The sequence below is a fragment of the Hippocampus guttulatus genome, chromosome 4, assembly GCF_054856545.1.
Source record: "Hippocampus guttulatus isolate MCC_2025c chromosome 4, RoL_Hgut_1.0, whole genome shotgun sequence".
Lineage (NCBI taxonomy): Eukaryota > Metazoa > Chordata > Actinopteri > Syngnathiformes > Syngnathidae > Hippocampus > Hippocampus guttulatus.
Window position 1 is genome coordinate 6,507,004 of NC_141264.1, and position 24,356 is coordinate 6,531,359.

General features: G+C 43.7%; 1 protein-coding gene across 5 annotated transcripts; it reads right to left on the bottom strand.

Annotated features, from left to right (window-relative positions):
- Positions 1-49: 49 nt before the first annotated feature.
- On the bottom strand, positions 50-20,021 carry phaf1 (phagosome assembly factor 1). Of its 5 annotated transcripts, none has more exons than XR_015100638.1 (17): positions 19,045-20,020; positions 18,629-18,711; positions 14,750-14,833; positions 14,462-14,505; positions 13,031-13,110; positions 12,802-12,896; positions 11,285-11,349; positions 11,085-11,197; positions 10,701-10,834; positions 10,483-10,566; positions 9,700-9,782; positions 9,535-9,578; positions 9,414-9,463; positions 8,965-9,023; positions 8,735-8,807; positions 6,027-6,180; positions 50-5,882 (listed from the first exon to the last, which is right to left on the bottom strand). XR_015100638.1 is itself a non-coding variant. In XM_086108522.1 (17 exons), exons 1-16 carry the CDS (start codon positions 19,106-19,108, stop codon positions 6,082-6,084), a joined length of 1,254 nt encoding a protein of 417 aa, XP_085964648.1. In that variant the 5' UTR covers positions 19,109-20,021; the 3' UTR covers positions 50-5,882; positions 6,078-6,081. The 5 variants fall into 5 exon arrangements, 3 of the variants coding, with proteins under 3 accessions (XP_085964648.1, XP_085964647.1, XP_085964646.1); XR_015100637.1 differs by having other exon boundaries at positions 50-5,942; XM_086108522.1 differs by having other exon boundaries at positions 6,078-6,180; positions 19,045-20,021.
- Between the last annotated feature and the right edge of the window lie 4,335 nt (positions 20,022-24,356).

Here is a 24,356-nt window from a genome sequence, read left to right on the forward strand (position 1 = left end):
AGGTTTGGTGGATATGTACCATGCAAAGAAAGAGCCTTCCAAATGTTAGTCACATCCAGATTGTTCATTTTTATTTTCTTTTGGTCATTTCTCACACAGAAAATTAATCCTGGATGTTAATGAGCTGATCATTTGCACTCATAAAAGTTGTGCAAAAGGTGTTCTCGTTGTGTTCACTTGCATGGTTGCAGTTTGAAGTCAACAAGCACAAATGTTGCAATGCTTCGAGAGCATTTTCCAGAAGCAAAACTGTACAATCTACTGTAATTATTGCGTTTATTGTATGCGTGAATGTGAGGCTTTGTAAAAGCACTTTGGGCAGCAGGTGGTGGAGGTGACGCGCTAAGTGGACTCCAATTTGCCCTTCACTTAGCATGCTGAGTAAGCCACTCATTTCTTCTTCCACAATCAAAGGAATTAGCATTCAAAATATACATCGTCACATTGGAATCATGTTACCACATTTCAATCAAGCACATTCGCCAACGTTTTGAAAGAATGGATTGGAAAAGTTACACTTGGAGGGTCAACGCTTTGCATGCGTGATGGAAACAGAACTGACAAATACAAAGTCTTAACGTGACGGGAATATTACAAGCAAAACAAGGCATTATAAATTAAAACTTAATCATCTTCACTGACCATGCCCATGAAATGAAAGACAATCTGCACAAATGGATAGCTTGTCTTGCAAGCCGGTTCAGATCTGTCCACCTGAGTTGATGCGCTCCTTCACCAATGGGCCACCACAGCATGAAGCTGGCCTGAGCTCACCAAGACTATTTACAAGGTTATTAGTTCACCATTGGGACACCTTTCAGTGGAATCTATACAGTGTATAGCATACTGTAATGGAATGGAAGTCAAGATGGCGCCCGAGTAGGCGGCCGTCGGCAAGTGCTCTCATGAGCCTTGCTTTTTTTTGTTGTTTTTTGGTTTGGTTTGTCACTTTGTGTTTGTTAAGTTGTGTGGACCTGATGTGGACTTTTTTCAGCATTTTTTGGCCACGACATTCAACAAGGAGGAAACTCTGTGCTCGGTGGTTGCGCCTTCTCGGCAGCATGGGTATACTAGCACTGTTTTTGCCTGGGAGGAATGTCGGCGCCATTTGACTGTCGTTGCTGGACAGTCCCGGGGCGCTTGTGTCTTGCGCCTGTAATGGGCAGCATTTTTCACAGCCCCGCTTTGTTCAGCGGAGAGATCGGTGCTGTTGAACGGTCTGCGGCTGGATGGAAGTAAGTCTTGAGGAGCCGACGATGAGAAGAAAGGAGCGTTAGCGCGGAGCGCCGATGCGGATGTGGATGTGGAACTGGGAGTCGCGGCTTGGAATTGAAGTGGATTTACATGGGACAGGAGATGTGAGCCAATCTCTTTTTCGTCAATGGACGCTACAGCTTCGTGTTTGCTTTCAAAACTTAGCTTGTAGCAGACGTGTGCACATTTGCAGCATGACGTCTCTGATCCACTGGTGAAAGGACACTTTGATCCTCTCCTCTTTCATCTAGAACTGCTTCAGACAACAAAGTGTATGCAGAAAAGTGGTGAAGATTGCACGACTGTCTGTGTCCTATGTGTTGTGTTGTGTTATTTTTGTTATTTTGACTTCAAAATGGCGCCGCGTGAGTGGCTGCCTTTCCAGCAGCTCCTATATTTTGTTGTTCTACTTCTTCCTTTCATAACTTTGCTGCTGTGAATCGGGAATTTCTCCATTGCGAGACTAATAAAGGTTTACTTATCTTATCTTATACACTGTATAAACGCTGAGACAAGCTTTAATGAGTGTTTGGTGGTTGGTGTAAATATGGCCACCACTCTAAAGAGGTCAAAAGAAAAGTACAAAACATCAAGGTATCGTACAAAAAAATAAAATAAATGCAATAAATCTGAACAGGCAAAATTTGAAATTGACAGAAGACGTCAACAGCAGCATGTAAGATGCTGTGATGATAGGCAATATAAACACTCACTCACCAAAGAGATGCAATTGTCCATTATCATTCTACTGTATGTACAAGGAATTGTTTTTCCTATTTTACAAAGGATATCACGACGAGTCAAAAAGAGGCTCAGTGGGAGATGAGGCACAATGTTCAGCAGTTTTTTTTCCTTTTCTGCTTTCTTTTTACACCAAAGCAATTTGCTAGTAAGCGTTTGAATACAACTCTTCTCAGATAATTACAATATTTCCAACCCAACAAGTGGAAAAACAAGAACAGGAAAGATCACGAAGCAAATAATGTTCCTTCTGCATCAGCTGTTCCTACCAGTAAAAATGTTGCAGTAAGCAAACTAAGACTCCACTTGTGACACGAGCCCAAAACTATTTTTGCAGCTCTCCTTTGCAGTCCAAATGTGAAGGATTTAGTTTCCACGGCAAAAGAGAAATGACCGACCAAAAAGGTGCATGAGGGTCACGCTGTCAAGAGAAAACCAACAACGCTGGTAGAATTACAGTACACATGAATTTCGGCCATACTTGCAACAATGAAGGGCTATTTTTACAAAAATAAAGTCCTGGAATAAAAATAAGTAAAATGTTACCCAGACGATGTCTAAAGTGTTATTTTATAAAAATAAATTCCAAATATTACAGGACAAATGTCCACATTTCAGAGAGAGAGAAAAAAAAATCACTTTCACGAAAAAGTGTACTTTTGAAGAATAAAGGCTTACGCTGTTGCAATTAAAGCAAACAACGGTGGACATGAAAGTCCATTAGTCGACCGTGCGTTATTATTTCAGGCTGGCCCAGTCCATCCATCACTGACGGTGAAAGCCAATCGGCGTTGAGAAGGTACCACATCACATGTAGGTTTGAGTTAAAAACAGTGTTTGTATATCTTTCGGTTCCACAGACTGCAATGACATTGTCCCATTATGTTTTTATTGCACCAATCAACATGCTGTGTGTGTGTGTGTGTGTGTGTCTGTGCGTGCGTGTTATTGTTTTCTATGCGTGCATGTGGCATAGTAAGTACGTCCTCCCTACCACTGGACTGGGCCAGCCGAAAATAATGATGGCAAGATGACTGACAGAATGATGTGTCCACAAAACAAACAAACAAACACCCAAAATACAAAAAGCATCGTTATGGCACATCAACACCGACAGCAGTTTGAACTTATCAACAAGCTCTGTTTTGAACAAATGCTCCTATTTTATTCGACTCCCAGAAAAATACAAAGCAGGCATCGACAAGGGCGCAGGAAAGGGGACGGACAAGAGATAACCGTGACATCATCTCTTGACTGAAAAGCGTATTTACAATTTTATGTATAAAAGTAGTATTGAATTGGTGGGCTGCTAAGTGATATGTTTTCCCCAGGGGGCCCCAATTCTCTGGCAGTATCAAGGAAGACAGTGGCTGCGGGTCTCCGAGTGGCATTAACGTTTTGGCTGAAATTTCAACATCCAATTAGGTTGTTTTTTTTTCACGTGTCAAGATTGTGTGCGACTATTTTTCTTATGGCACAAATACTCCTTGATAGTTTTGTAATCATGTGAATGACAGAGCAATTCAGGGCAGCTCCTTTGATACCCTGTCGTGGCCCCCACATGCGAGATGTTCCAAACAGCAGTGCTCAACTTCTTCAGGCTTTTTTGCCACCTGACCTATTGCTTTTGCAGCCTTTGGGGTGTATTCAATTAAATGTAGCTTGAACATGATTTGAAATTCACTGTATTCTGTTTTTATTTATGTTTAACACAAGGTTCCCAATGTCATCGGAATGAGGTTTGTAGTTAGTGGGAGGCTTTTCTACCGCCTTGATGTGCAGGAATGCCTTGAAAAACATTTGTGCATTTACGCAATATCCTTGCAATCCAGATTGAGGTACATGTACCACAGTGCTACGCTTTGCCCTCAACCGTGGAAGATTGAATGAATGCAGCTTTTCTTCTGGAAAAGTTGTCCTACACGGGAGGACATTGGAAAGCCGTTTACAAATCTATCCAGATTAAGGTCATACTAATAGGCCAAAAGTCACACAAAGTACCATATTGGCCCGAAAATAAGACGGTGTTTTTTGCATTGAAATAAGACTGAAAAAGTGGGGGTCGTCTTATATTCAGGGTCTAGACATTATACCCATTCAGGACGCTAGATGGCGTCAGATATCATTGAAGCGAATGCTGAACTTGACTCGCCAGGCCAAAGTGAACCCGTCACGAAGACTAAAAATAAAAATAGCGGTAGCACAAAGAAGAAAAATAAAAAATAGCGGTAAGAATGAAAAGAGAAGAAAATAATAGAAGAGATAACAGAAAATGGAGAAACGTAGCGACAATCTGGAGAAAAGTGGGTCGAAGATCTGCCAGGTTAACCGGCAGCTGAGGAGAAGTTATGATGTGATTTACATTTCATAAACCAGAAGCCATTCATTTACGAATGTGATTGTACTTTAGTTTACATATCTAAATGTTCAGATATTAAGATTTGAATGAGGCAAAATAACATGCTTTTTCTCTTAAATATATTGTTAGAATCATTTATTTCAGATGTACTGTAATTATTTTCTGTATAAAAATTAATTTGGTGTTCAAAAGTCTTTTTTCAAACTTGAGTCTTGAAAAAGCGGGGGTCGTCTTATATTCGGGCCAATACGGTCAAGTCAAAAAACACGTGTAGTTATTCTACTCGTGTAATGAATTGGCTTACTCGTGAGGACAAAGAGCATACTTGTACATGGATGGACCTGCATATAAAAATAAAAATGATCAAACAGCTTGTCGTGGGAAGGAACCAAACGCAACATACCAACCCACCTCTTGCCTGACGCGATTACACAGCATGAAACGGTTACAGGTGAGGTCAGCAAACCAGAACAAAATGACCCTGAAATGTCTTTGGCGTTTGCATTTGGCAGCCAAATGAACAGGAGAAAGCGGATGTTGCTGAGGGATGAAAAGTCAAGCGTCACCGGGTTGGAGAGTAGTCTACACAGGCACGTAAGCACCTGGCATAAAGGAACAGAAGGTGTGTCGACACACACAACACGCTACAGGGCAATCTACTCTCTAAACTTGGTCATTTAATGAATAAGACCGTTTCCCCCGCCCTGTTACCCCCAAAAAGGAAAAAAAAAACATTTTTCAACGTGCTTACTCCTAACATACCCGGCAATCAAGTACAGAGGTGCATTTGCGTGCAAAGTGGTACCTTACTATAAGAAAAAGTACACGGAAATAGTGACAGGATGATGATTGAGGCAGGGCACAGAAAATGGGGATGGGGGCATTGTTCAATGCTTCTAACATGCGGGATTTAAAAAAAAGAAAAGGTGGCCAATTTGTGCTTGTACTCTAATCCGAGCCCGTCTGTCGAGTTCATGCAGCGTTTGTGTGCACGTCGACAAGAGTTTAACGCTGACCTCTCTTTGGAACAAAGTAAACTGGCCTTTAGTGTGCTTCATTGTTTGGATAGGAGATGATTCAGCAGGCTAACTCATGCGGGTGATCGTTTTGGGGTCGATGGGAGTGACTCGGGAAGCCATGTTTGAACACTTCCGCTTCGAGGCGTCACATGTGGCTCCGCCATTGAATGCTTGGTCCCTTTATTGTCCAATAAGTTTTGGATCAGCCGGCTTTGCCGTCTCTCCATTTATCAGTCCTCTGCAGCGTCTGATGGCTCTCTCTGGATCGGTTGGCGTCTTCGGGCGGCAGCTGCTGGCTGGCACTGGGGTTCATTCATGACGAGTCCCAGAATCAAGCCCACGTTTATATTTTACGTTTGACTTTGAGCGGAGCAGATTTTCTTGGTTGTGATTTCCACAAGTCCACAGCGGCAGGACAGCTTCAGAGCAGCTCTCAGTTGCATTTCACTCCCTGTATTTCCGTTCCGCCCGAATGCAGTTTTCATCACAGCGTCTACGTGATGTTTCCTCTGGGGCAAAAGCTCCTCTAAGTGCCAGTTCTCCAACACAGACAAGTCTTGAGCGCGATTCTTGCAAGCCAACAGAAAAACTAATGCAATTGTGGCCGTTTCTGAATTTAATGCAAGAATGGCCGTGTCGTATTTGTGGCTTACTTAATTTCAACTCTGAGAACAAGACAGAATGAGATGCAGTTGTCCGGTTACTTGTTCAGTGGGAGATGCTGCTACCGGCCTCAGGTTGGGCTCGGCCGGTGGTCCGTGGAGTACTGTAGAGCGTCACTGATGCGATGTGGTTATTCTGCATCACCTTGAGGAAAGACCAAACAAATATGATGACTCAACTTGTTCTCTGGTTAATTGACCAAGTTGCGATACCGTGCCATTAATCCCTTTCAAACAGTTTGTAAAAGCTTGCATTTTTCTGCATTGATTCGGTGGGGCCAAAACATTCACACTGCCGTCCTGGCAATTTGGTGGATGGGAGGCATAATGGGAGAGCGGACATTTTGTTGCTTGTGCCAATCAGACAAAACTGCAGAAGCAAGGACTTGTGCCGAAGTTCTAAGTGACCGTCCAAATGGTTGTTGCTGCTTCACGTGTTCAGATAATTATGCAACCAAAGGGCAACGTCACCATCCCACAGTTCCCGAAGCGCAGGGCGGCAATCAAAAACGGTTCGATGATGGCAAGTGTAAAAGGGGCTGCAGTTCTGTATAAACATTCCGCTTGGTTGCACTCCTTTCAGCACATATGGATCAGGATGACCCAGATTTCAGTCTCTATGTTTTGCCATGTCAATCTGATTCGCATGGGCCCTTCAGAATCATACACTAAGTGCTGGCTGATGTACCTTGAACGATATTGACCAAGATTTTAGATTGGTCCTCGTCGGACCAGAGCGCTGGCTCTCGACGACCTGGGTTTTTTTCAGGCTCTGATTGGTTAGCTAGAGCAAAAATTCCATTCCAGTACTTTGTCTTGTAAAACACGTCTATAGCAATCTGTCCATTTTCTGTCTTTTAGCCAAGGTGGGGTCACAGGGGCAGCAACTTAAGCAGGAAAGGACAGACTTTCCTCTCCCCAGCCACTTCGTCCGGCTCCTATGGGATTATCCCGAGATGCTCCAAGGCCAGCCAGGAAACATAGTCTCTCCAGCGCCTCCTGGGTCGTCCCTGGGGTCTTCTCCCAATGGGACGTGCCTGGAACAGCTCACCAGGGAGGCATCCAGGGGGTATTACACAATACATCTTTATTTATACAGCGCTTTCACAACCGCTACAGCTGTATTAATTCAACAGTGCGAGCCAGCTCATCTGGCTCCCTTCTGAGACACCTTTCAGATGACTGAGCTTCAAACCTATCTCGAATGAAAAGCCCGTAACACCCTGCAGAGGAAACTCATTTCGTCAACTTGTATCAGGGATAGCGTTCTTTCAGTCACGACCTACAACTCGGTACCATAGGCAAGGGTAGGAACGTAGGTCGACTGGTAAATAGAGAGCTTTGCCTTTCAGCTTCGCTCCTTCTTCGACCACTCCAGCAAGAGCTGATGACCACCACCAGACTGGACCCTCTCAACGTCTTTTTGTCCAAATTTTGTCCATAACGCTTACGAACAGAATCAGTGACAAAAGACAGCCCTGGCTTGAATCCAACCCCCACTGGAAACAAATGCACCTTCCTGTCGGAAATGTGTATCAAACTCTGACACAGGCCGTACAAGGACCAAACAGCCCATATCAAGGGGTCCAATATCTCCCCGACCCCACCATTTTTTTTGGTTACTTTTTTGGACAAAAGTTTAGGACTCCAGCTTTTATTTCATGGTATTTACATCGAGATGGTCCAGTGGGCGACTGGTTAGCACGTGTGCCTGACAGTGAAGAGGTTTTGGGATTCAATTCCAGGCCTTCCTATGTGGAATTTGCATTGTTCTCCCCGTGCCTGCGTGGGCTTTTTTCCGGGTCCTCCGGTTTGCTCCCACATTCCCAAAGCATGTATGGCAGGTTAACGGAACACCCCAAATTGTCCCTAGGTGTGATTGTGAGCGCAAATGGTTGTTTGTCAATGTCGTGCCCTGCGATTGTTTGACAACCAGTTCAGAGTGTCCCCCGCCTACTGCCCCAAGACAGCTGGGATAGGCTCCAGCGCATCTGCAACCCTCGTGAGGATAACCGGATCAGATAATGGATGGATGGATACATCTAGATATGTTTACCATCTCAGGACATAGCACCATTTTTTTTTAAGTTACCCACTTTTCACATGAGGAAATGTATTGAAGCAGACATTTTTAAATTAATGGATTGTCGTCTGTGGGTGTTTCTTCACAACTCTATTGATATCCTTGGCTGCCCAGTAGACGAGTAGTTTCTTTATCGGGACATTGCAAATTGATGTTTTGGCTATGCCCAACATTTGTGTAATGGCTTTGACTGATTTTCCTTCTTCTCTCAACTTCAAAACGGTTTGCTTTTCTTCCATAGGCAGCCGTCGGATATTCATGTTTGCTTAGCAGCAAATGCAGTTTTAACACGTGAAAACCCTGCCCCTCGATCCCTTGCAAAAAAAGGCTATATCTAATGCTTAAAAGGCAACACCTCAACAACAACTCAAAACACCCTTCAGTCCCACACTCCAATACTTTTGGTCACTTGAAAAGTGGGTGGGTTCAAAAGGTGCTCTGTACCGAGTTGTTGAACGCATCGAGATGTCAAGCCCATGAAATAAAAGCTGCAGTTCTTGATCTGAAACCCGAAGACTTCAGTAGACCACAACAACTGAGGAACTTCCCTTGCCGTTCTAATTCTTTTTGGAGGGGACTCGACATTCACTCATACTGAAAGTACATACAAACTGACCTCAAAAATCATCCTCTGCAGTCCAAAGCAAAACGTGGAGCCAAAGGGGTTGGTATTGTTGGCAGATGAGGACCTGTTAAGCAGATTTGTCTGTGTTATGGTGACGCTACAATAATGATGTGCTTGTTAAAAATGTTTCGATGAAATACTGTGTAGAAGTATCCTTTTTACGTGCGTCTGGAGCACAATTTCAAGTGGAGAAATACCATAAAAATCATTTATTTCATTACCTATGAAGCACAACAGGTTTTTCCATTGGGTGGCCCAGCAGTTCTTGAATCTGATCCCACTGGCAATGAAAAAGAAAGTAATGGAAAAACTCAACGCTTGCTTACCTTGTGTTAAGTTTACAAGCCCATATGCTTGTCAAAAAGAGGAAATAACAAAGGTATGATGTCACAGAAAACCACAAAAAAAACAGGAAAGCATCTTGAAGAACTGTTTGGGAAACCTTTGGAGCTGTATATAAATTTCTGCTGTAAATGTCGTTCCTTTGTTGCTAAAGCGATTGTGATTTTATACTGCTACTAAAATCAACAGAAAAACCCCCACATAAAACCTATTTCTGTATTGATAGCGAATGGATGCTCGTAATGATGTGATATGATTGCTCATCTCAAAGATAACTATCTCCTTCCAGTTTCCAGACAGCAGTTTAGAAGTTCAGGAAAGGACTAACCTTGCTGTAAGTGGTCAATACGCAGTCCTCTGTCTGAGAGTCGGCTCCTCCTGAGAGAAAAGAAATATGCGTTGCTAATGAGGGTAATAAAGTACAAACGGTAGAGGATCCGGTGCCTCACCTTTTTTTATGAGAAGTGAAATCTTAAAGTCACACCGATGATATCTGCAGTGCAAAATGAGGCAGAGTTAATATTAAAAAAATGTACCTTTGCAAATAATACTAATAATCTAAACAAATTCCACAGGTCTCGGAATACCAAAAAAAAATGGAGCAAGATATTTACATATTGAAGTTATAATGTCCCGGGTAGTTGGTATGTAGGACGAACTTCTTAACCAGATGAGTTGTTGAATCAAAAAGGATATCCTGCAAAATAAAAATTCAATAAATACATAAATGGCTGAATCCAAAATTAGGGCATTCTTAGGACAGAACCAACGCTTTCTTCATTCAAAGCTACACTGTTCTTTCAAAACTTTCTGTTAACTTATACATGTCGTGCAACCTTCTTTGCACATTGTAAATTTTTGCAGGTGTTGAACTGAAGCCATTCATTTCTTTTTCACAACTTTAAGCCACACTTGTAATTGGCATTGGGTACACACGTGTGACATGCACGTGTGCGCACTTCTTTGTCGGATGCAATCGGGTTCTTATTTGGGTCTCTGACAGAGAGAGCATCAAACTGGGGAAGTGGAATTTTAAAAGGTGAAAGATTCTGTTGGAATGGAGTCTCGAGACTTGCCCAACCCTACTTAGTGGTGATAAGTCCAGGGAGGCTATGATCGTAACAGAAGAAAAAGGCTCTCTTTGGCTAATGTATGTATGTGTTAGCATTATTATTAGCATGAATAAGTTGGAAGCACCGACAACATTAACCAGCCATGACCGACCAAGTGAGACATTTTCTTCCCTTAATGGATCATTCAAAACATGCGATAAAAACACAGCATCAAGCTACGTTGTACTTCACTTACAAATCAGAAAAAAATAGTCATTATATTACAATTCTGTAAAAGAGTGACACAAAAGCAACGCAAACTTCTCCGGGTATGTCCTTACGCACCACTCCGAGGGTGAAGTAGTTAAAGAAGTAGTCGTTACATTTGGAAGGAACTTGTTTGTGAGGTGATGGAGAGTGGATCTTCATCTGAAATAAAGCAGAACACGTGTAGAGAAGATTGACTCACACATGCAGAGCATCCTCACTGCGATTAAAGGTGTTTTCTTTCAACAAGAAACAACACCGATTTAGGAGGGGAGAAGAAAGAGGAGTTTTGACACCTTGTCCTCAGACTTGTAGAATACTTTATGCGGTGACCCGAGAGCACCCAGAACCTCCTGGCAGGAGTCTCCAAAGTAGATATTTCGTTCTAAGGACCTCACTTTAGCATCACCCATCACTCCGGAACCACAACCTGCACATTCATTGGAAACAAATGAATAAGCAAACACTGGGCAAGTCCATCGCTTTCAGTTGCTCTGTGCACATTTGCCTGTGTTAAGATTGCAAATAAGAGTATAATGTGCTATTAAAGCTTTTATGGTATGGCTTCTAATAACATTAGTCTGTTTGATAGACACCTGAATGGCTAATAATAATAAAAAAAATCAATTCTTGAAGTCTGGCTATTGAATAATGTGGGAATAGGCAATGAAAGGTGTTACCCGCAGTGAGTAGGTGGAACTTTAGCCCCACTGGTCCTGTTGCCTCTCTCAGCACATCCACACACTCTGCATAGACGTTACCAAGGAAACAGGCCAATGGCATCGCTGGTGCTCTGAGTACAAGACAAAAGCGCACATTGAACGCTAGAACGCATTAAAATCAAGTCGGCCAAGAGCTTAATTGGGTGCATGTGAAGTACTTTGTTTCTTGGAGGTTGTTGCCAGTGTAGATGTGCATCCTCTTGACCATGGCCCCATGTGGAATCTGCAGGGAGGCCAAACCCATGACAAAGTTAGGCTGCCAAAAGCAAAACAGCTGCGAGTAATGCTGTGTACGGAAACGCGCAAAGATAGTCCTCACAAGTCTACATAACACTGCGCCAACCAAAGTCAAGTCTACGATGAAAACTAATGCAGCCGCTGCGGTAAGATACACTTTCTGGAATGATCAGAGAGCCATTAGGATGACCTGATCAACTCAGCCACATGCCTTTGAAGGGAAAATGCCTTCATATTTGAACTGATTGGAAACAGTGCATTTGTAATGCGGCTCAGTTCTCTAGTAGGTAGGAATGCTTCATCTGGAAAGATGTAAACAACTTTTAATCTGAGACAGACGCCGTGACTTTGAGCTGATCTTTGGCTAAATTGCCGCTACCGTTCTAAATTCTGAAAGACACCTTTAATTTGAAACATGGCGCATAATGATGAGACAAACTAAGCAATTTTAATCCTGCTTCAAAAATGTACTTGGAGTTGTTATGCTAAACTGCTGTTATATCTGTAACCAATTTAGAAACGGTTGCTAACATACAGATGTGCTGGCGGAGTGAATTTTAGCAAGATGGCTGAACCCCAAAATATCTTTCTTAAAATCGACTACAGTAATCCCTCGTTTATCGCGGTTAATGGGGACCAAAACCACCGGATAAATGAAAATCCGCGAAGTAGCGACCAATTAACATATACACACACATATACAGTATATATATACATATATAGGGCAGCCCGGTAGTCCAGTGGTTAGCTCGTCGACTTCACAGTGCAGAGGTACCGGGTTCAATTCCAGCTCCGGCCTCCCTGTGTGGAGTTTGCATGTTCTCCCCGGGCCTGCGTGGGTTTTCTCCGGGTACTCCGGTTTCCTCCCACATTCCAAAAACATGCATGGCAGGCTGATTGAACGCTCTAAATTGTCCCTAGGTGTGAATGTGAGCGTGGATGGTTGTTCGTCTCTGTGTGCCCTGCGATTGGCTGGCAACCGATTCAGGGTGTCCCCCGCCTACTGCACGAAGACAGCTGGGATAGGCTCCAGCACCCCCCGCGACCCTAGTGAGGATCAAGCGGTTCGGAAAATGGATGGATGGATATACACATATATATATATATATATATATATATATATACTGTATATATATATATATATTTTTTTGCGCTTTTCTGTAAATCAGCACTTTTTTCCTTATCCGTGTCTATATTTGGGGTATCTCACCATTAAACCTGAACTATGTCAGTCACTCGATGTGCTTTAAGTGCATGAGTTTCACCTCACAGATGGGTTTCGTTCACATGAGAAGTCACATTTGCTTTTATCATATGAACAAGTGAATTAAAAACAAATCAGATTTAACAAACAATACGAATTGGGGATCACATTGGACAGCAGTCTGAATGTAGCCTTAAAAAGTGCCGCCACACACAACAATTGCAACAATCTCACCTCGTATTTTGGAGCCTCATTCCAAGAGTCAAGTTGGAAGGAGAATGAAAGTCCTCGAAAGTTGAGATGGAACAACTGCTCAGCTGCATTGTAAACTGGACACAAATGGGAAAGGGGAAAGCAGATTCAGCACATACAAGAACAAATCACAAAAGGTCCATTCCTATATTTCTGTATCCTTTATTTTTCCATTGTGTCTAAATGAGAAATGTTTTCAAGCAAAGTGTACCTCCAGGGTGGGTGGCTCCAAACGATTGGTCTATTTGTTCTATAGTGGGAGCGATGGCTTGAGAATTGAAATGGACTCCACTTGAAAAACACACACAGAGTGTAGAGACAGTGAGACAACCATCTGCTACACAACATTACATCAGAAGTTAATGCAACATATTCATTTCACTGGATGTATACAAAGTGTTTTAAGAACACACTAAAAGGTAAGCTAACTCCATTACGGGTCGAATAATTGAAGCTGTGCATTTTGTGGCTCCGAGTTGAATGTCATCTGTACTGCAACATAAAATGAACAATAAATAGCCCATACAAGCAATGTTAAAAGTTATAATCGTAATAGAAAATGGTGAAAATAGTAAGAGTAAGCCTAGAGTCAGTGAGGAGCTTGTTTGGTGAACGTGGAAGGTGGTTAACTTCACATCTGCTAAGGAAAAAAGAACAAACACTGCCGCCCCCCCAAAAAACTAAAAAATAAAAACCCGGAAAAAAAAAACATGGGAGAGGTGCCATTTTACTCAGCAAGCACTGCCATGGTGCCCTTTGTTATGGGCCTCTGACTTTTATAATGCAAATTAATTTAAAAATACACCAAACTTGATTTTTTTCTGTTTCTAAAAGTTTGCTTCAGTTTCTTTTCTTTTGTTTCATGTAATCAAAATACAAATATACAGTATTGGACATGCCACCTGAAAAGAAAATGAAGGATTCTGAGATGACCACGCGTGGGTGGGACGTCTCCTTCATTTTAGCACGACTAGCATGCCTACCTGTTCATTTTCAAATCAAAATCAAATCACACTGTCATTCTACCATAAAAAATTACGGACCGTATTCAGTAAAATAAAAATAAAAATATTCAGGTACACACAATAAATATAGCTCCTGAGCTCCAGGACTGTATCCACTATGCCTTTGTGTACATTATTAGAGCGCTGAATAAATATTTTTATCACGTGCCAAATGACAGTACAATATTGAGTAAAACATTTCAGGAACTGCTTGAAAGGAGGAAAATAAAAAGTGTGCGTTGGGTACAAAAGCTATATACCAGATGACCTGCAGCTGTTGCCTGCGTGTTACTGAGCTTTCTCACTCCTGTCATCATTCTAACTGCCTTTCCTGATGACAGTCAAGATTTTATGATCGCAACAGTCTGGCCCTGGAACATCTGATGGCTTTTCCCATTGTTTCCTTTGGGAAGACATTCTTTTGATACAAACAAACTGGAGTAGAGTCAGCATCCTGCAATTGATTGTGTTCAACTTCGTGTATTGAGCAACACAGATCACCCAAACTGTGCGCTGCAGCACTCATACTCTAAAATTCCGGCCATTAGATGTCGAAAGGATCCATTTTGTACATATTGGAAGTTTTTTAGGGAATGACATGTACAAGGACACTGTTTTGATGAACGGTACATACTCACCAGTATTTCAATTTCACTTTGCTTAAGTCATACACTTCAATCACCTGTCAACAAACAGACCAGTCAATAGTCGGCATGTAACAATACACTGCTCCCTTTAGTTGAATGGGATACGGCCCATAAATGACACAAAATTAACATAACAGTATTATGCAGTTGGTTTATGAGACCTAAATTGTCAAAAAATACGGCACAGTGCTCATGCGTATCGCATTGCTGTGAGATCGTTTCTTTAGAATCAACTTTGTGGCGGTGGCAGTACAAAAATACTGTCCGTACGGATTTCACCTTGAGTCTCTGATTTGTGGCATCAAACAGCAGTTTAATCCCATCCTGAGTCAAGTTCAGTATGAGGTCATGGCTCAGTGGTGTCTGTTGAGGAGATGAACAAATTCATTAATTTACATTACGATGGGCGGACTGTGGAGACGTCCAACATGCACATGATGCGGAAGGTCATTATTGGAGTCTGGCATTTAACAACATTTATGAGCACCACAAACCATTTTTCAACAGACAAAAAGATAATTGCTCTAAAATCTGTTTTTCCCCCTTGAATTATTCTTCAATCCCAGAATGTTGTGGTCGTAAGAGGTCTTTTGACAACTGAAACACACTGGATGAATGACTTATGACAGTGCAACAATTTGAGAAGAAATGCCCCTTGTTGTTCAACTTAACTAAAATTTAGGGGAAAAAACAATTTTAAGAATTTCAGAAAACGAAGCCGCATACCTTGCAAGGTTTTATTCTAAATGGTAAATCATTAAATAACTCTTCTAAACTGCATTGGCTTTTTAAAGTTTTTGATGTGAGGTTCACCATAAAATGTCATTTTTATCATCATGTCATTTCACATTTGTAAACACTTCCAAACTATTGAAAAAAAATCTGATTGACCACTGATGGTATTGAAGTAAAAGAAAGTGATTTCAAACACTTCTGGGCTACGACTATAAAACATCCATCCATCCATCCATCATCTACCGCTTATCCGGGGCCGGGTCGCGGGGACAACAGCTTTAGCAGGGAAGCCCAGACTTCCCTCTCCCTAGCTACTTCTTCCAGCTCTCCCCGGGGGATCCCGAGACGTTCCCAGGCCAGCTGGGTGACATAGTCTCTCCAGCGTGTCCTGGGTCTTCCTCGGGGTCTCCTCCCGGTGGGACATGCCCGGAACACCTCACCAGGGAGGCGCTCAGGGGGCATCCGAATCAGATGCCCAAGCCACCTCATCTGGCTCCTCTCGATGTGGAGGAGAAGCGGCTCGACTCTGAGCCCCTCCCGGATGACCGAGCTTCTCACCTTATCTCTAAGGGAGAGCCCGGACACCCTGCGGAGAAAACTCATTTCGGCCGCTTGTAGCCGGGATCTCGTTCTTTCGGTCACGACCCATAGCTCGTGACCATAAATGAGGGTTGGAACGTAGATCGACCGGTAAATTGAGAGCTTCGCCCTTTGGCTCAGCTCCTTCTTCACCACGACAGACCGATACAACGTCCGCATCACAGCAGACGCTGCACCGATCCGCCTGTCGATCTCCCGCTCCCTCCTGCCCCCACTCGTGAACAAGACCCCAAGATACTTGAACTCCTCCATTTGGGGCAAGATCTCCTCCCCGACCCGGAGGGGACACTCCACCCTTTTCCGACTGAGGACCATGGTTTCAGATTTGGAGGTGCTGATCTTCATCCCAACCGCTTCACACTCGGCTGCGAAATGCTCCAGTGAGAGTTGGAGAGCCCTGTTTGAAGGAGCCAACAGCACCACATCATCTGCAAAAAGCAGGGATGCAATACTGAGGCCCCCCAAAACGGATCCCCTCAACGCTTCGGCTGCGCCTAGAAATTCTGTCCATAAAGGTTATGAACAGAATCGGCGACAAAGGGCAGCCTTGGCGGAGTCCTACCCCCACTGGAAACGATTCCGACTTACTGCCGGCAATGCGAACCAAACTCTGACATCGGTGGTATAGTGACCGAACAGCCCGTATCAGGGGGTTCGGTACCCCATACCCACGAAGCACCCCCCACAGAACTCCCCGAGGGACACGGTCAAACGCCTTCTCCAAGTCCACAAAACACATGTAGACTGGTTGGGCGAATTCCCACATACCCTCGAGGACCCTGCTAAGGGTGTAGAGCTGGTCCACTGTTCCACGGCCGGGACGAAAACCACACTGCTCCTCCTCAATCTGAGGCTCGACTTCCTGACGGACCCTCCTCTCCAGCACCCCTGAATAGACCTTACCAGGGAGGCTGAGGAGTGTGATCCCTCTGTAGTTGGAACACACCCTCTGGTCCCCCTTTTTAAAAAGAGGGACTACCACCCCGGTCTGCCAATCCAGAGGCACTCTCCCTGTTGACCACGCGATGTTGCAGAGGCGTGTCAACCAGGACAGCCCCACAGCATCCAGAGCCTTGAGGAACTCCGGGCGGATCTCATCCACCCCCGGGGCCTTGCCACCGAGGAGCTTTTTAACCACATCGGTGACTTCAACCACAGAGATAGGAGAGCCCACCTCAGAGTCCCCAGGCTCTGCTTCCTCCAAGGAAGGCGTGTTGGTGGAGTTGAGGAGGTCTTCGAAGTACTCTGCCCACCGATTCACAACGTCCCGAGTCGAAGTCAGCAGCGCCCCATCCCCACTGTACACAGTGTTAGTGGTGCACTGCTTCCCCCTCCTGAGACGTCGGATGGTGGACCAGAATTTCCTCGAAGCCGTCCGGAAGTCGGCTTCCATGGCCTCACCGAACTCTTCCCACGCTCTGGTTTTTGCCTCGGCGACCACCGAAGCTGCGTTCCGCTTGGCCAGTCGATACCCGTCAGCTGCCTCTGGGGTCCCACAGGCCATAAAGGCTCGATAGGACTCCTTCTTCAGCTTGACGGCATCCCTTACTGCTGGTGTCCACCAGCGAGTACGGGGGTTGCCGCCACGACAGGCACCAACCACCTTACGGCCACAACTCAGATTGGCCGCCTCAACAATAGAGGCACGGAACATGGTCCACTCGGGCTCAATGTCCCCCGCCTCCCCCGGAACATGGGAAAAGCTCTGTCGGAGGTGGGAGTTGAAACTCCTTCTGACAGGGGATTCCGCCAGACGCTCCCAACAAACCCTCACAATACGTTTGGGTCTGCCAGGACGGACCGGCATCTTCCCCCACCAGCGGAGCCTACTCACCACCAGGTGGTGATCAGTTGACAGCTCCGCCCCTCTCTTCACCCGAGTGTCCAGAACATGCGGCCGCAAATCCGATGATACAACTACAAAGTCGATCATCGAACTGCAGCCTAGGGTGTCCTGGTGCCAAGTGCACATATGGACACCCTTATGTTTGAACAAGGTGTTCGTTATGGACAATCCGTGGCGAGCACAGAAGTCCAATAACAAAACACCACTCGAGTTCTGATCGGGGGGGCCGTTCCTCCCAATCACGCCCCTCCAGGTCTCACTGTCATTGCCCACGTGAGCATTGAAGTCCCCCAGCAGAACAAGGGAGTCCCCAGCAGGAGTACTCTCCAGCACACCCTCCAAGGACTCCAAAAAGGGTGGGTATGCTGAGCTGCTGTTTGGTGCATATGCACAAACAACAGTCAGGACCCGTCCACCCACCCGAAGGCGGAGGGAGGCAACCCTCTCGTCTACCGGTGTGAACCCCAATGTACAGGCACTGAGCCGGGGGGCAATGAGTAAGCCCCCACCTGCTCTGCGCCTCTCACCTTGAGCAACTCCAGAGTGGAAGAGAGTCCAACCCCTCTCGAGAGAACTGGTACCAGCACCCAGGCTGTGTGTGGAGGCAAGTCCGACTATATCCAGTCGGAAATTCTCTGCCTCACACACCAGCTCGGGCTCCTTCCCTGCCAGAGAGGTGACATTCCATGTCCCAAGAGCTAGCTTCTGCAGCCGAGGATCGGACCGCCAGGGTCCCCGCCTTTGGCTGCCGCCCAGCTCACATTGCACCCGACCCGACTATAAAACAATTAAATGGAAACCAGTAAGGTGGTAACTGAGCAAGTGTCAAAAGGTTCAATGTTGGCAAGGTCGGCAACAGAAGACCCCATTATTTTAAGCAAACCGTGCCCCTGTTCAAGCTAAGCGGTGTTGAAAAATGGATGGATAGATTTTTGCGGAGTGAATGAGTGAAACACAGGACATTGTGGCCATCTCACCTGTTCACTGTAAAGCACCTGGACATTTTTGATGATGCGGCAGTGTTTCTGGAGAATAGAGATAGCCTGGGCCAATGGCATGCCTGGACACAACAACAACAACAACAACACAAGGCATCTTGTAACTTGAAGGTTGCAGGTTTGATTCTCACTTCACTTAAAGCATCCTTCAGAATGCGGCAACATACAGAACCCGCAATTTCCATCGACGTGAGTAGCTATTAATTGTCTTTCGTGGTAACCTAGGTCACTATTATTGTGCTATGGTATAGTAAACATTTGAAGTACTGTCTCCTAACTGTAAAAATGCATTCAAATTCAAAAAGATAAAAAGCATTTCTCAGCATCAAATTCAAACGTCTTGATTTATTTTCTCTCAAATATGCACATACTGCTATTTTCATATCAACACTTACCTAAGGCAAATTCCCATTGCTCATTTCCAAGTGATCGCTCAGGCACCACTTCCAGATCCAGCATTGGCAAGTAGTAGGGGGCGGCTCACCTTAAGACACAATGGGACCCTTTGAGGGACCCTCACTTCTTTTTGCCTGTCTCGACCCTGAACACTGAATTGCCTACTTCAATTCATAACTCCCAACATAAACAAGCCACCAAATACACGCGCGGAAATCAGCGTGAAACTTTCCAGTAATAAGTGACCACTTTCATGTGGCACATATGAAACTAACATTACAAGTGTGCGGGAAAGAAAAAGTTTGAATCAAATACATAAAATAATGAACACAAGATTAAAAACAGCCTTGCAAGTTACAATTTTAGTAACAGGCTACCAGGTGAGCTGCTCTCGACTTTTGCGAACAAATTACGTAACCTGACACCCAACCTGACATGAACAAAGTCAGCTGTCAGTATTGCTGAAATAAGTCTAGAATCGTGGGTCACCATCGGCCAGTTACGAAAGCACCGAGCAGGACAACAACACTGTGTTGCGCTATTCGCTAACATTAGCCGACCCAGCTAGCTGCGCTTATTGCGTGAGAATTAAGTACAAATAGGAAAAAAAAAAAACAACGTATATTAAGGAAATGCCCTGTGGTTATCACAGAGGCGATAAGCAATGCAGATCACACGGCCATGGCATTAATACACAAAGCGGGTTAAGTGGCTGTCTGTCTATCTGTCCGTCTTTCTTTATTTCTCCCTTCCACCACCACCGAGGGTCCCAGTTTGGGAGCGAGCTCTTGTGCAGCGCGGATGCTTATTCAAAATTCCTCACGTCCCCGTTCGTCACGTGTTTGTTGAGCCGTCCGCCGTCTTCCGTCCTCGGGGTTAAAGCGTCGCCGAACAACGGCAACTTCGGGAATCAACAAGAAGCAGCAGGATCAGCTGATTGTCCAACTTCCTGTATTTGGCGCATGTTCTGGGTGGGACGCAATGACGTCATAGCAAAACGAGTCGCAAGGACTCTTACCGTAGAGAAAATAGAAGTATTGTGTATAAAACTAATGGAAAAAAAAAGAAAAACGGTTACTCATAAAATAAACAAATAAATAAATAAATACAATAAAATAAACATTTACCGTGGAACTTCTTGCATCAATACTGTTTTGAATCAAAGCAACACAAAAGCGCTGCCGTGGTAAAAGTACACTTTACTCAAATACACTATAGGCAGCCTAATGTTATGGTTATATTTGGTTTCGTGTACCCTTTTTGTCTCCACCTGTTCTCGTCATCCATGTTATTGGTTAAACACAAGGGACACGGATGACGAGAACAGGTGGAGACAAAAAGGGATACACGAGGGCACAAAACCAAATGTAACCTCAACAAAAACATAACAGTACCAAATGTAACCTCAACAAAAACATAACACCTACACTTATTCAAAGAACTGTTTACGCCCGACCGGGACGGCTCATTTTTCACTCCAAACCTCTATGTATTTTTTGATCATGAAAGTGATATTGCAATTTCAATTTGTTTCGGAGGAATCAGATAATAACGCCCACTCCCCCTTCTTCCCATGCCTTGGTGGGAGTCAGCGAGGGAACGAGACAAATTTTCATCCATCCATCCATTGTCCGAGCCGCTTAGCCTTTAACAAAGGTCGCGGGCGTGCTGGAACCGATCCCAGCAGCCTTTGGGGTACACCCGAAACTTTAGGGCCTAAAGTGCAGCAGCCAATCGCAGGGCACATATAAACAAACAACCATTCACGCTAAAAGTCATGGCACAAACAACCCCCAATAATGTAAAAGAAAAACAACCGACCAGCACCAAACTTTATGTGGACATCTCTGCTTATACCCACTTCAACCTCTGAAAATATCACATTTGCCTCTCCATGGCTCACTTATGAGAGAAGGAGGAAATTGGCATATTACATGCGGTTTCTTTCATGACAGATTTGCTTTATCGGATAAGTCCCCAACATATGAACACAACGGTTCCGAAAGGCTTTTTGTAAGATGCATTGTTCGTAAGTCGTTATATAATAAATCTAAATCTCCAAGCATGAGCTTGAGTTCTTTTTTTTTCCAAGTCCATCTCCAGGTGGCATACCTGTCACGCGTATGTGAAAACAATGCATCCTAAGCGGCCACACCCAGTGTCATCCTCCATGCTGGAAATCCAAATATTTAAAAGTCTATCTATTCATCCAACCATTTTCGGCATCGCATATCCCAGGGTCACGGGCGTGCTGGATTCTTCAAAATCAAGCTTTGAAATGTTGCCAGGCCAACTTGCAGGGGCTGTCGTGCAGCTGCCAATCCAAAATTGAAGAATTTTAGAAATTAAGATAAGATAAGAAAACCTTTATTAGTCTTGCAGTGGAGAAATTCCCAATTCACAGCAGCAAAGTTATGAAAGGAAGAAGTAGAACAACAAAATATAGGAGCTGCTGGAAAGGCAGCCACTCTCGCGGCGCCATTTTGAAGTCAAAATAACACAACACATAGGACACAGACAGTCGTGCAATCTTCACCACTTTTCTGCATACACTTTGTTGTCTGAAGCAGTTCTAGATGAAAGAGGAGAGGATCCAAGTGTCCTTTCACCAGTGGATCAGAGACGTCATGCTGGAAATGTGCACACGTCTGCTACAAGCTAAGTTTTGAAAGCAAACACAAAGCTGTAGCGCCCATTGACGAAAAGAGATGAGTTCACTTCTCCTGTCCCACGTAATCCGCTTCAAACTCCAAGCCGCGACTCCCAGTTCCAAATCCGCATCGGCGCTCCGCGCTAACGCTCCTTTCTTCTCATCGTCGGCTCCTCAAGACTTACTTCCATCCAGCCGCAGACCGTTCAACAGCACCGATCTCTCCGCTGAACAAAGCGGGGCTGTGAAAAATGCTGCCCATTACAGGCGCAAGACACAAGCGCCCCGGGACTGTCCAGCAACGACAGTCAAATGGCGCCGACATTCCTCCCAGTCAAAAACAGTGCTGGTATACCCATGCTGCCGAGAAGGCGCAACCACCGAGCACAGAGTCTCCTCCTTGATGAATGTCGTGGCCAAAAAATGCTGAAAAAAGTCCACATCAAGTCCACACGACGTAACAACAAACACAAAGTGACAAAACAAATACAAAAACAACAAAAAAGCAAGGCTCATGAGAGCACTACTTTAATCGACTACAGGAAATTGGCTGCATCAGCAGTCAAACGCAAAGTGATGCCTCAACAGTGGCCGTGTTTGCCAGGTAGCTGCGGGGCCCTGCAAGCAAACAAAACTTTTGAATTGTGAAATGTCTGAAAACTGTAACCCTTTTCTTGCCCACTTAGATGTGTAAAAATATAAATACGATCAGCACAAGATGTTTGATTTTGTGGAGGTGATAATGGTTTTTCGTCATAGGAGCTCACATTTCATGTCAGTAAAATCCCAACTTTTGACTTTTTGTATTTTCACAAATTGAAGAGTAGAGAGATGGGAGCCTAAGAATTCAGGTGACGATTTTATTCATCTTTTTCAAACACTAGGTGGCAACAGAACGTGACAAAGCAAGCCAGGAAAAATGATTCCAAGGCTTGCCTCCTTTCTTCAATCAAGAGACAGGCTACGACTTGGAAAAATAAGCAGTCTCTGCCCATAATTATAATGGGCGTTACATTTGCTGAAAAACACCAAAAAACCCCTTTAATTACAATCAGTTTTTCCAGAGGGGTGAGTTTTAGAGTTGACATCAGCCTGATGGCATCCCTCATCACCGGTGTCCACTGACATCTTTGGGGATTACCACCACAACGTGCACTGACCACCTCATGGCCATTCGACCGCCTCAACAACAGGAAACATGGCCCACTTAGACTCAATGTCTTGGTAGTTTTTAACCATTCTCGATGACATTCACACCAATGGATAATTTAGGATTGGAAATTAACCTAACAAGCATTTTTGGGGAGAATTTTAGGAAGTAGTTTCAACATGTGGAGAGAAAACCGAGACAAGTGCAGTGAAAAATGGAAACTCCACTGAGGAAGGCCAGAAGTCAGATTTTAACCCCGAGTCTCAAAATTGTGAGGAAGATGTCCTAACAACTATGACATTATTCTGCCCAGAAAATCATATTGTGTTTATTTTAATCCGATGGATTTAAAATGGGTGAGGGTGGGTCGGGGAAATACAGATCCCAATGAAGATAATAATATGTGGTGACTTTAACATTGACTTATTAAACCCAAATGGACACAAAAAAACAACCGACTTCATAAATACTATGTACAGCAACAGCTTTTTCCCAGTAATCCTGAAACCTAGCAGAATAACAGTTGACACGGCCACATTAGATAACATATTTATAAATAAGATTGATCATAAAATGGAAAGTGGACTTCTCATTAATGACACAAGTGACCACCTACCTGTCTTTGCAGTTTTTCATAATTATTTTGATAGAAAAGCTAAGTCAACAACTCACATAACAGAAATAAGACTAAGAACCCAACGCTCCATCGATGCTTTTAAGCAAGACCTAGAAAAACAAAACTGGACCGAGGTCTATTCAAACGAAGACCCAAATACAGCGTTTGAAGTATTTCAGTCTCTCATAATCTCCTTATATGATAAACATTTTTCATTAACTAAAGTCTCCAAAAAGCATAAAGACCCAAGTAAGCCATGGATAACGAAAGGCATAGAAAACACATGTAAAAAGAAAAACAATTTATATAAATTGTTTTTAAAATTGAGAACTGAAGAAGCAGAAAAAAATATAAGACCTATAAAAATAAACTAGTAAATATTATAAGAACCAGTAAAAGAGATCATTATCATGCACTATTAGAGCAGAATAAAAGTAACACACAAGAAATACGGAAAATACTTAACCAAGTAATCAGAAATAGTCCTAAAAAATTGATTATCCAGAGTATTTTATCAAAGGCAAAAATACTATTCTGGAAAAAACTGCAGAAATAGCAACTGAATTTAATGAGTATTTTGTCAACATCGGCAGTAACCTAGCAAAACAAATTCCTGATCCAACAAACTTGTTTGAAATAGATAGATACGTAGAAAAAAACTCCTCCACGATACAAGTTTTTCGAAATTCGAGAAAGCAGCTATGATTTAAGAGGTACCAACTTATTCAAAAAACTCAAAACAAGAACAAACATCAAGCAAAGAAGTGTATCTATCAAAGGTGTTAATCTGTGGAATAATCTCGAAACGGACCTGAAAATGAGTAAATTGCTTGCTGAGTTCAAAAACAAATTCAAAAAAATTGTACAAACAACCTACATCAATCAGAGTTAAAAT

Excerpts from the sequence above, each read along its gene's own strand:
- phaf1 (XM_086108522.1), bottom strand. The coding sequence starts at position 19,108 with ATGCTGGATCTGGAAGTGGTGCCTGAGCGATCACTTGGAAATGAGCAA. Across the intron at positions 8,808-8,964 it reads AAACCTGTTGTGCTTCATAG|GTCCTCATCTGCCAACAATA; the intron begins GTAATGAAATAA and ends TCTGCTTAACAG. Across the intron at positions 6,181-8,734 it reads TGCAGAGGATGATTTTTGAG|GTGATGCAGAATAACCACAT; the intron begins GTCAGTTTGTAT and ends TCTTTCCTCAAG.